Source organism: Protobothrops mucrosquamatus, unplaced genomic scaffold, assembly GCF_001527695.2.
Source record: "Protobothrops mucrosquamatus isolate PMUCROS unplaced genomic scaffold, P.Mucros_1.0 scaffold39, whole genome shotgun sequence".
NCBI lineage: Eukaryota > Metazoa > Chordata > Lepidosauria > Squamata > Viperidae > Protobothrops > Protobothrops mucrosquamatus.
In genome coordinates, this window is record NW_015386421.1 from 281,823 (window position 1) to 293,907 (window position 12,085).

The window sequence follows — 12,085 nt, forward strand, 5'->3', positions numbered from 1 at the left end:
GCGACCCCCAGGGGGAGGGCCTTCTCTGTGGGTGCCCCCACCCTCTGGAATGAACTACCCCCCGAGATCCGGATGATTCCGGATCTCCTTACTTTCCGCCGCGCCCTCAAGACATGGCTTTTCCAGCAAGCGGGCCTGACCTAGGGAGGATTTTAGGTAGGGATAATTTTAAAAGTATTTTAATCGGTAACACAGCTGGAAATATTTGGTTTTAATTCGGCTTTTATCAGGGTTTATTCTTTTGTATTTTTGTATTGTGTATTTTTTGTATTTTGGGTATATTATTTGTTTTAATATGCTGTGAACCGCCCTGAGTCCTATGGGAGAAGGGCGGTATATAAATTAAAATAATAAATAATAAATAATAAATAAATAAATAGATGTTTCCATTACTCTAAAGAATCTAAAGCAAGCACCGGTGACTTAAAAAAAAAAAAAAGCCTGGTGATGCACTTAAAAAGAAAAGCAAAATGTTTGATCTCCAGGGACAACAGAAACATGTCTGATGATAAAGTAATATTGTCAGTGGTTGGGCCTGAACGTTTTCTGCCTTCTTCCAATCCAGATAGTGACAAGTTGACAATAGGACAAAATTGGCATTTTAAAAAAATGCATAATTTTGCTGCCAATTTTGTCAGTGCAATCTAAATACCAGGTAATGAGATTTGGGAGCCACGTGCCATATATAGATGCAATTTGTTTTTTCAGATAATGGTCAGAGGACAGATTCCACAGCTGTTTGTTAGGATGCGATTTGCAGATTTTGCCTATAGAAATAGTTTGATTTGAAAATTACAGACAATATTAGTTCAACAATAAGCTATGTCCCCCGTTCCCCATTTACCCCATGGTACCCAACAACACAATCAGATAAGCTCTAAAGGAGCCCCCCCCAAGCCTGCTGACAAAACTATAACTTCAACGCCTTGTGGAAAAGGGAGGGAGCCACCACAGAGAAAGGCCTTTTTTTACGTCTAGATGTACCTTCCTGTTGTGGGACTTGCAACATGCCCTGGCTTCCTGTTCTGGTGGCCCAGTTAGATGTAATTGGGGAGAGGCCAATTGATCTAATGTATCTGCCAGTAACACTGAATTATACTCTCAGTTATTGAGATCAATTTTCACCCATTCTGAGTGAACACATCTGAAAGATACCAGTCAGGAAGTCTAAACTAGATATTATGAAAAAGAGAAGTGGAGCAGGGAAATGCAGAGACTTTAAATGACTACAACATTCTCTGTCTTTTTATATGGCGTTGCCAATGATTACAATATGGAGGCATTCACCCATGAATAGACACTGAGACAAATATTTTATTTATTTTACTCTTTCCAGTACTAATTCCTTCAAAAATATAGGCTATAAATGCAGTTGTACCTGCTGTAGTCATTTTATTCATTTTTTATTCTTACTCTCTTTATGACAGGCAGCAGTGGCATATGGACTCCTAGATTTGCAAACATATTGCTTGGCCTTTATTGAGAATTATACTCAGGTAAGAAGAGGTAGACACTGAGATGACATGCAGAAAGGCCCAATACAATGTTTCCCATTCTAACCGAGACACTGAAGAATAAAGATAATTTATATTTATATTAAATCAGTGTAATTTTCTTTCCTATTGGGACCATGGGTATATATGTATATATGTATGAATGTATGTATGAATACATATATGTTTTCTGAGGTTTTCGCGGGTGTTTGTATGTAGGTCTTTGGTTAATCGGGTTTTCTCCCGCGTAAAATTGGAAGTGTCTTGGCGACGTTTCGACGAAGTCACATTCGTCATCTTCAGGCTGGTGTCTTCAGCTTCGTGCTTCTAGGAGTAGAAGCACGAAGCTGAAGACACCAGCCTGAAGATGACGAATGTGACTTCGTCGAAACGTTGCCAAGACACTTCCAATTTTACACGGGAGAAAACCTGATTAACCAAAGACCTGAATACATATATATATATACATTGATACTGCCCATCAGCAGTATTCAAGATTTGATCATCTCTCTACCTCAGAAAAGTTTTTTGTTCAATGGTGCAATAGGAAATGGTGGCAGTGAGTCTAGAAATGATGTTGTTGAGTAATATAATGGGGAACTGGATTGCTTTAACCCTCTGTTTTTTCCACAGACACTTCATCTTTATCTGAAGTTCTTCATCCTCATATTGTATACAGAGGTATACAGCATCTTTTTTTTTCTGTAGGAGGTGATCCAAACACGTGGGTTCTTGGAACTGTCAGAACAGGCAATGCAAATTATTTTGCAGAGTGACTATTTGGCTATTGACGAGGTGAAGCTGATCCATGCTGTACGAGAATGGGCTCATGTTGGGTCTGTAAGTACTGATAGCTTAGAGGGCAGGAAATGGGAAAAGGATTTAAGGTTTTTTTTAAATAAGCTTCATAGAACTAGAAATAATCCTCCTCAAATACTTTGCAGTAGTCAGTGATAGTAAAACAATATTATGATAATGATAGACTTGTTGAAATAACAGCAGAGATATGGTCATTAAATAAAAACAGTACAAGATGATGATAAGCTGGAGAATAAAAAACTAATAATCTTGTAATTCATGAAAAAGTATAATAAAAGAGGTTTTAGAACCCTCACACAGCCCAATAAGAAAGTAACCAAAGATATTTACTTGAGACAATAATTCATAGTAGTTTTGTCACAGATACTCAGGGCCTACAGAAGATCTGGAGAATAAGGACTCTTGAAGACTCTTAGTACCATCTCAGTACCATTATTTTTTAGCCCTTCTCTCCAAGTAAAACAATAGCCCTTGCAATAAAGGCCCCATATCCCCAATTCAGTATTAGGTTGATACTATAAAATCTGTTATCATGAGTACTGACTGCATTCAATGCAGGAAATGCACTTTCTGTACATTGATGCTCCAGTATAGATTCCATCTCAAATCCAGATGAAAAACTGGATTAGAATGAATCCAAATGTTCTATTCTATAAAAATGTCTACAATTGAGAAGGCATCCCTCAGTTTAGAACAGTGGTTCTCAACCTGTGGGTTGGGACCCCATTTGGGGTCAATCGACCATTTCACGGGGGTCGCCAAGCAAGGCTGTCCGCCATTTTTTTTGTCCGCGTCCGCCATTTTTTTTGTCCGCCATTTTTTCCCCTTTTCCGGCGGGTGCCTTACCTCCCTTGGGCTGGGTCAGCTGGTGGTCGGCCTGCTCCATCTCTGCCGCTTGCCAGCTACGCCTCAGCCGGCGCAGGGGATGGAACCACGCATGCACGGTGCTCCCGGGCAGGGAAAGTCCTCGACTTACGACCGGTTGGGTAGTCCTCGACTTACGACCTGTTTAGTCCTCGACTTACGACCGGTTGTGGTCACGGCATTAAAAAGGTTGAGAACCACTGGTTTAGAATCTTATACAAAAATAGCAGGTTAAGCTTTGTTTAAAAAAATGGTTGTCATTGCCTCTTTTAAAACTATCGGAACTGCGGAACTGCACCATCTCTTAATGCAGGGGTCCCCAACTCCCGGTCCATGGCTGGTACCGGGCCGCGGCCTATTGGGGACCAAGCCGCACAAGTGCAGGCGAGCATGTGAAACTCCATTTCTGTATGTGGCGGGTGCATGCACAAAACCATCCCCTCCCGCCGCTGCCAGTCTGCGGAGCTGGAAAGGTTGGGGACCGTCGTCTGAATGGGACTTTTGTTGCAGTGTTTGTATAAACAGAATCTAATCCTGGGTAATTTCAAATGTCAGGATACGCAATCATGAAAGAGTGCACTGCTCTCATCCCTTTCAGAGGCTTGTTAGCATCCTCAAGCTACAAAAGCTGCAATGCTGAAGGATATGCTGATATCCTTCAGGAAAACTGGTTCTGTGATAACAGATCAGATGATTCTTTGGCTATTTCTAATTCTATTGAAAATAATGGCATATAATAACTTTCGGCCAATAAATGGCATCTCTCACTTATTTTGGGTACATTGTAGAAGGGAAACCATGCTAATCTATGGTAGCAGAAAATCAGAAGTCTGGCAGCACCATTTCTGACAAACACACTTTATTAAAAGATATAAGCATTTGTGAACTGCAGCTCCTTCTGATCTTTTGCTATTTCAGGTGTCTACAGTAAATGTTTTTTGTTCCAAGATTTCTATATTATATTGTAATTAGAGCAGGAATTGTAGGACCAACAAATAGAATTGCTTTGAACTCCAGTATTGGACTGAGAAATGGCAATTATAATAGTCAATAACAGTTCTGTCTTGCTATATTTTATAATTTATAGTTTATTATTATCCGTCTTTATTATTTAAAGCCATTCAAACCTGTGCTGGCCCTGTACTCACTCCCTGCAGGCTGTGCTGGATAGGACTGTGCCCGATATGGCACGACCTGTGGTGCCACAGCTGCGTCTGACTCTGCTGTCCCCAAGGGAGCTGACCTCTCTGGAAGAAGAGAACAAAAAAGACCAGATGATTCCGGTGAGGGTGGCTGTCAGCCTCTGTGCAGTTTCTGCATGCATTTGAGACCTGGCGCATTGCCATTCAGTTTGTACAGGTTTTGTAATTTCCTTGGCTTGCGTGTTCTTACGTTGTAGTCCTGCTCCCGGAGGTGAATTAACTCGCACAAGATAGGGCCTCTGGTGGTCTCATCCACTTGATTGGAAATTCTATTTTAGAATATCCATCAAAGGATATATTTTTTAAAAAAAAATTGAAATACCACACACACACCCCAAAATAGATTGCGACGGCAGAATGGTAGAAATTAATAGAGCCATTGCCATCTGTGTCAGAAGTTCACAGAACTTAACTGTGTGCTCAAAAGCTGTACAAAACTCTGATCGTATTTGGGAAGGATGCCTTTGTAAAATGGTTTATGAAAACCATTTGTTAGGAAAACTGCATAGAAAAAAAAGAAAGAGAGAGAGAAAAGACATTAAAAAATCATGTTATAGTAACTGAAAATTTGGGGGATTGTTTTAAAAAAGAATCGCACCGATGAATTAAATGAAACAAATCAGTAAAATTTGAACCCCCACTGATCTGTTCAGTCTTGCTTAGAAAAACCAATCACAGCCCAAGTACAAACAAATCTGAAGCAAAAAAACATTAAGGAAACACTGGCCAAACAGTCTACTGGGATGGGACAGGCTCTGTTGCCATAATAGATTGCTTAACGACATTTTGTGGGGTGGTGAGTGTGTGCAATGGGAAGGATTCAATGGATTAATATCAGAGCCGACATGTCTGGCTGGCCACCCACTGAACAGGAACTATTCAAACTACAATCCTTTGTTGCATATCCCAGTTGTAAATAAGTAATCCCAACATTGTAGGGAAAGGCATTGTGACTAAGAAAAGTATAACTAGTAATTGGCAAGGCGATGGTCTCTTTGCCTTTGAGAAGAGAGAAAGGGACGCATCCATTTTCCATGGCGTCTCTGTAAGGTATTCTGAATGTGTTACCTATTAGGTTCCATTCCTATACAGCACCGGTTCAAGTATTCTGTAACTGTTTTGCCTCTTCCTAGGTAGAGAGTTTTGCTGAGGTCTGGAAAACCCATGCTCTGTGGAAGAGGCGTGGGATGCCCTCCTCCTTGTGCCAGCGTCGGCGTGGCACATTGCCTCGAGTCCATCATCGCCGCCTTGACCCACAGCATAAATGACATGATATCCTTGGAATGAGGAGGAAACAGCACTTTTATGCCGAGGCAAGGGCCAGTTTGGTTTAGTGATTAAGGCACCAGGCTAGAAACCAGGAGACTATGAGTTCTAGTCCCGCCTTAGGCATGAAAGCCAACTGGATGACTTTGGGTCAATCACTCTTTCTCAGTGCAACCCACCTCACAGGGTTGTTGCTGTTGTGGGGAAAATAGGAGGAGGAATATCAGGTACATTCACTGCCTTGAGTTAATTATAAAAAAAAACCCCTCTCTTTGGTATGGGCTGCTGCTTTTGGGTTTCCCTTGGATGCTGTATCTACATAAACAGGACCAGAATTTGAGGGTAACCTCCTCCCCTTTTGTTTTATTTTCCAGGCTGTTCCTTCCACCCAAAATGAACAATTTGCTTTTAATCATCAGAGAAGCTTTTCAGCTATTAATTCCTCTACTGTAACCCATTTGCTTCCATTTGCTATTTAAGATAGCACTGCCTTGTCTTCCTCACTATTTCTTCTGTTTCCTTTTGAGCAACTAGCTATACTCCAGTCATAGGGCCCATCCCACCAGTTCTTTGTTGTATCTATTAAATATTTGCCTTCCTGTCTGAAGATCACTGTACAATCCTTTTGCAAACAGATGCCAAACATTTTAGAGTGATTACACTGGGGAGGGTGGTTTTGTAACAATCTGCACCCAAGTTGAAAATACCTGACCTCTTGATCAGACTACTGCCCTTACCCTTTATAGAAATAATTTGTTATACTTTAAATTGGAGTACATATATATGTGTATATGTGTGTGTGTGTGTAATATCACTCATCTTCCTCCATTGCTTATCCAGATGAAGAATCATGCAGAGAGAATTCCAAAATTTCTTTTAGCCTTCATAGAATTCTCCTCCTCCTCCTCCTCCAACAGCATGTTGTTGCTGTTATTCAACATGAGTGGAATGGACTATATAAAAATGGACCCTTTTGTATGGAACACCTAATGGTTCACATAAGCAGCACTGATAGCAATCTATTGGTTCATCATTGTGTGTGAGTTTTCTTTTTAAAGACCAAGATTTTTTTAAATGTGCCAGTTTAGAAGCAACTTCCTTGCTGCATTGGCTCTTACAAACAGCTTTGTAGAGGTGTGCATACTGGTGGCTCATGGTAACCTGGGCCAAGTAAATGACTTGCCCCACCATTGTGCCATAAGAATTCAAAGTGAATCAGATCTGACTGTACTGTGGCTATTAACATAACCTATCTGCTGTTCCAGTCAAGTAAATGCCAGATACCCCAGCTGCTTTGGATCGAGATCCAGGCCCTGCCTAGATTTGTTTGTTTGAGTGCCTGGTTGCTAGGCAGGCCAATGACTTGGAGAATACAGAAGAAACCTCTCCTTCACCCTGTTGCAATATATGGAATCACCTGGTTCAGGCATTGCTAATATCAGCTTCTCCTCTGTGTGAAAATGAGAGTGGGAGTAGGATTAGCCAAGAGCGTATGGCTAACGCAGTTATGATCTAAAATAACAAATATTTTGCAAACAGGTAAACCAAGATCCACACTTCATGAGCATTATGTGACTTCTAAAAATGGTAAATGTAATTGTTTATGAGACGGAGGGATTTAGAACAGATTGAAGATATTAAGGAAGATGCAATAATCCCCTTCCCACTTCTAGGTCGCTACTGCCTTATGGCGCTGTATACTACGTTTTGTTTCTTGTCATGATTTGAATTCCAACTGCCCTGTCTCCATGGCTTTATTTGCCATTTTGGAAGTAGGTAGGAGATTCCTATTATGCTGTGATATTTTATGCGCGATTCCAAAGCACTTGTATTTAATACTCAAAACAAACCTTAACAAATGCATTATTTAAAAAGCTAGGAGCACGTAAGACCTTTCAAACATGAAAGTATTTGAAAGTACAGTAAAACTATAGAATAGTTTCGTATAGCTATTCAGAATTAAGTCCTTTTGTTAATAGACCCCGTCTGTTCTAGTAGGCTATTCTCTGGTTGTCCAGCTGTGTTGTCCAGCTGCACCCTTTTATTTATTTCAGTGGAAAATCCATTGAATTAATAAATGTGCTCCCATCTTGTTGTTTCTTACGTCAGTTATGCAAGTCAGGATACAATTGTATTTCCTTTTCCTATGTGTTCTGTTTTTAATTAACACTATAATGGATTATAGTGATATCTTGATTCAAACCCAGCCTTCCTGAGTCTTGTTCCTCAGATTAATTGGCTTACAATAAACAACCTTCTTTACCAAGATTACCATTACCCAGATTGACCAGTGAGGATAATTGGATGTACAGTCTAAAACATCTGGAAGATATCAGGTTGTGGAAGGTGAGTCAAAGCTGACAGTCCCTCCTCATTGCCATTTGCTTCATGTGGCTTTACTCTAAGGCTGTTTAATTTTGTATGTTGCTTATTACAGCATTGGAAGGGTTTTTTGGGGGGGGGGGCGTTTTACTCATGTATGCAGCTGCTATGTAAAAATGGCTTTCTTATGCCTACACAATCCATAGCCAGTATGAATATAGGTAAAAGGTATAGATTTTCCCTGTCCTGTCATTTCCCACTCTGTTTCTTAGCTGAGAGAGCCAGCATTAGCCGAAGACATTTCCATATGTATGAATGTAAATGTATGCAATTACATTTGAGAATATAAATTCCTTAGGAATTTCTCCACCCTCTCCTGCTTGGCAACATCAAACAATACACATCTTGACTTTCAGCCACTCCTTATAGCACTTCAGGGACCAATTTATCCTCACTGCTGCATCTTTGAACTCAGCATCCACCGCATACCATCATTTCCCAGTGACCTTTAAACCAAACTTTTATTCAACCACTTTGTCCTCACCATCCACAGATCCCAGTCATGTTTAGTGTAGCTTTATTCGCAGGAAGCACTTTTAACTGAACAAATCAATATAGTAGCTGATTTCTGAGAACACTAGTTTATCAGTGCTCACTCTCTCTTTTCATTATTTTTCTGCTCCACAGTTTCCATTGCTCCATGAAACAAGAGGAGAAGCAAAAAAAAAAAAGCCTTTGATTCATTATTGCCCTGTTCTATCAAGCTCATGAGATGCATTAGTCCCAAAAATCCTGATAGCATAGCAAAGCTGCATTTGAAGACATTCCCCCAGAATGAACATGAATCAGGGAGATAGAACAGTGGAGTAGTGTCAGGTAGTTAAGTTCTCCAGTGAGAAAGAAAATGCCCCAAAAGCACAGAATGACCTCATTGGAGTTTCTTAGCAGATGTAGAGGAAGGAACCGAAATATTAATTTTCAAGGAGTAGTGAGGAAGTGGAATTTTTAGGCTTTTGTAGTGCATTTTGCTGGTGCATTGCTAGCCTCATAACAGTAGGCAAGGATGTCAAGCAGACATGCAGTAAAATTGTCAGGTGGTACTTTGTAAAAAAAAAATATCTGAAAGCAGAAACTTGTTTTGGCCTCACTGAGATTGAGAGATGCAAGGAACTGGATACACAGTATGTAAACGTTATCCAGGAAATGTTACCTTGATTCTGCTGAATAAGGTGATGCTCACAAAGTCCTTGTATCATGCTCAAATAACAGCCACTTCTAGAGTTGTCCACTGTGGCCTCAATTCTATCCACAAGGCTAATGAGCACTGTGACATAAAAGGAAACTGCCAGTGTAGGGCAGTGTAGTTTATATAATCAGTTTCCTGATGTATGATTGGTTTTTAGCTGTACCAGTAGCATCTGTATGTGTATATTTTAAATCACTCTTGTGTGCCACCTAGAGGCTTGTGAGATGGGTGGCCATATAATGTAGTTAGTTAGTAAGTAAGTAAGTAAGTAAGTAAGTACATATGTACGTACGTACGTACGTACGTACATACATACATACATACATACATACCTAATGAAGTTAAAGGGGCTCTCTATTTTTACTGGATGGAATTCTATGAAACATATATTTTCTTGTTTATTAATAAACCAGTCAAGCAATTTTCGATTACCTGCAGACTGAGTAAATTTTACATTCTAGAAGGCACTTTTTTTACTCTTTCCCATATGTACAGTTTCTATTACTAGATTAGGGAGACTTAATACCAGACTTTTAAAGGATATGATATCACAAATTTGATTAGAAATCATTTTCTTATTTCTTCCTGCTCCATGCTTATTCCTGTTCTTTGACAAAATCAGGAACTGAGAACCAGACTAACACAGAAAGAGATCAGCTGAGAAACAGTGCTTGGTTCAAAATTACCCACTGAGTTTCTGTGGAGATTCTCAGTCATCTAGGTCATAGTTATCTCAAAGGTGTTTTTTTCCTCAAAAGACAACTGGACTGGGTTTTTTTTTCTTTGAAGAAGAAGGAAAAAACCCTCAAAGAAAAACAGTCCAGTTGCCTTTTGAAGAAAAAAGCACCTTTGAGATATTCACTAAGTTTCATGACAATGGTCTCACATATAGGTGGGTAAGATTGGGTGAGATCTAGGTAGGCAGAAATAAGGGAGCTGAGGTCAATATGAAAGTTACGAAAAGCAAGACATCTGTTAAACCACAGAGTTCTTTGCTAGATATTAACTAGGTGTCTCAATTTTTGATTGCCCTTAGGTGGCCACTTTGGGGCAACACCTACTTTAGGTCAATTTACATTTTAAATTGAGAGAAGAATCATTTCATTACTTCTTTATCCTACCCATTTTAGAAATTTGGTGGATATCACAATTCACTGGAATCTAATTTCATTGTATTAAATCCAAACTTTCATCTCATCTTGTGACTTCAGCATCAAATCGTTCTCCTCCACCCCATCTTTCCCCCCCCCCCCAGATTCTGCCCAAGCCTCTACTGCTTTTCTGAAGATCTGGAAAGTTTTTATATTGTTATGCTCTTGGTTTTGCCTTAAAATAGATATTGCATTTAGCCAATACAACTTGCTTTTACAGTATTTGTTTTGTTTCTTCTGCCCTCTAGTGGTAGAAGCAAATCCTCAAGCTTGGATCAGCAAAAAGAAACATGTTAATCATTATCTTCAAGTACATTTCCCAGTTATTCCATTTCCTGCCACTCCAGGGATTTTTGTGGTGTAAAGAAAAGTGAATAATGGTGGGAAAACATACAAAAATTATAAATAGATAACAAGGACAGATGACCATCCCTTCTGATACTCCGTTTGAGATTGACCAAATGTATATAATTTTCTTTAAAATAATCCAATAGTTCTGAGTTAAATTTCCAGTTTTTTAAAAAATGTGCCAAATATGAGGAAAATTATTGAACTTTAAATGAATGGGAGGATAAAGGCAATTTTTAATATTGAAAGGAATTATGTGTACTGCTATGACTATTGAGGCAAAGATAATAATTATTCAGGGTCAAATTGTAGTTCCTGCTGTAGACTCTGATATAGGATCTTTCTGGTATAAATATTCAAACCTGGTGTGAACTTATTGATTATGTGCCATTAACTGTTAGTGACCACATAGGTAATTTTCACCATGATGACCCGTTTCTACCCTGATCCTTTGGTGTTTAGGACATATTAAAGTGGGAGTACATGAAGATGAGATCACATGCTTTTTAAACCTATGTATGAACTTCCTTGGGGCAATCATATACATTGTGCACAATTCTGTATTTAAATCGTGTTCAATTTTTTTTAGTCACAGATTGTGTTCATTTGAAAATTGAGTTAATTCATGCTATTATTAATATAACTTTTGATATCCAGCCTGTCAAAATTTCAAAGAAAGATCTGGCTGAAGGCAGATATTTCCATGCTTCCTTACACATAGCTGTGCCTGAAAATCAGAGTCCTATCCTTCTTAGTTCCCTCATGTTCCTCCAGTTTTTTTTTCTTTGTACAATATTCTTGTACCTTACAATTGTGCCTTCTTGTGCCACCTGCTTTCTGCTTTTCTTTTGCCAGATCAAGCTGGCAAATTTCCTTAGGATTTCATACTTTATAAAACAGTACTTATCAATATCTTTCCTGCAATACATCAAGGAAGCAAACAGGAACTCCGAAGTGACTATAATTGCTGATGGACCATGATCTTCCTCAACTCTTTAATTAATTTCTTCCTGCAAATTAATTTGTCTCTCTTGAGCCCTTTTCCTGGTTGTGACTGTATATTGACCCTAACAGCAACCACTTCAGAATCTCTGCAGGACTTCCAAACTACCATAAGATAAATTCCTGGCTATTTGATAAGTTGTCCTATGGATGTCCTGGTTGATTGGAAAATATGAAACTGCCCTCCAGTGTTGATGCAATTCTATGTAGGTGTTTTTTTCTAACAAATAAACTCAGGAAGTCTACTCATCATAGTTGAAAATGCAGTAATTAGGTTAATGATCAGAGTGTACTGTAATCAGTTTGGGATGCTTGACAACAATCTCAGGTAATTATTTGAGGGAAATCATCTAGGTACAAGAGTTTTAGTAT

General features: G+C 39.2%; 1 protein-coding gene across 1 annotated transcript in view; it reads left to right on the top strand.

Moving 5' to 3' along the window:
* BTBD19 (BTB domain containing 19) overlaps window positions 1–5,686 on the top strand; it is a 50,328-nt gene extending 44,642 nt beyond the window's left edge. Inside the window, exons 5-8 of the mRNA XM_029283213.1 lie at window positions 1,428–1,496; window positions 2,202–2,333; window positions 4,334–4,459; window positions 5,512–5,686. Coding sequence (XP_029139046.1) covers window positions 1,428–1,496; window positions 2,202–2,333; window positions 4,334–4,459; window positions 5,512–5,646 — 462 coding nt within the window. The 3' untranslated portion in view covers window positions 5,647–5,686. The remainder of the gene's footprint in view (window positions 1–1,427; window positions 1,497–2,201; window positions 2,334–4,333; window positions 4,460–5,511) is intronic.
* The last annotated feature ends 6,399 nt before the right edge of the window (window positions 5,687–12,085 follow it).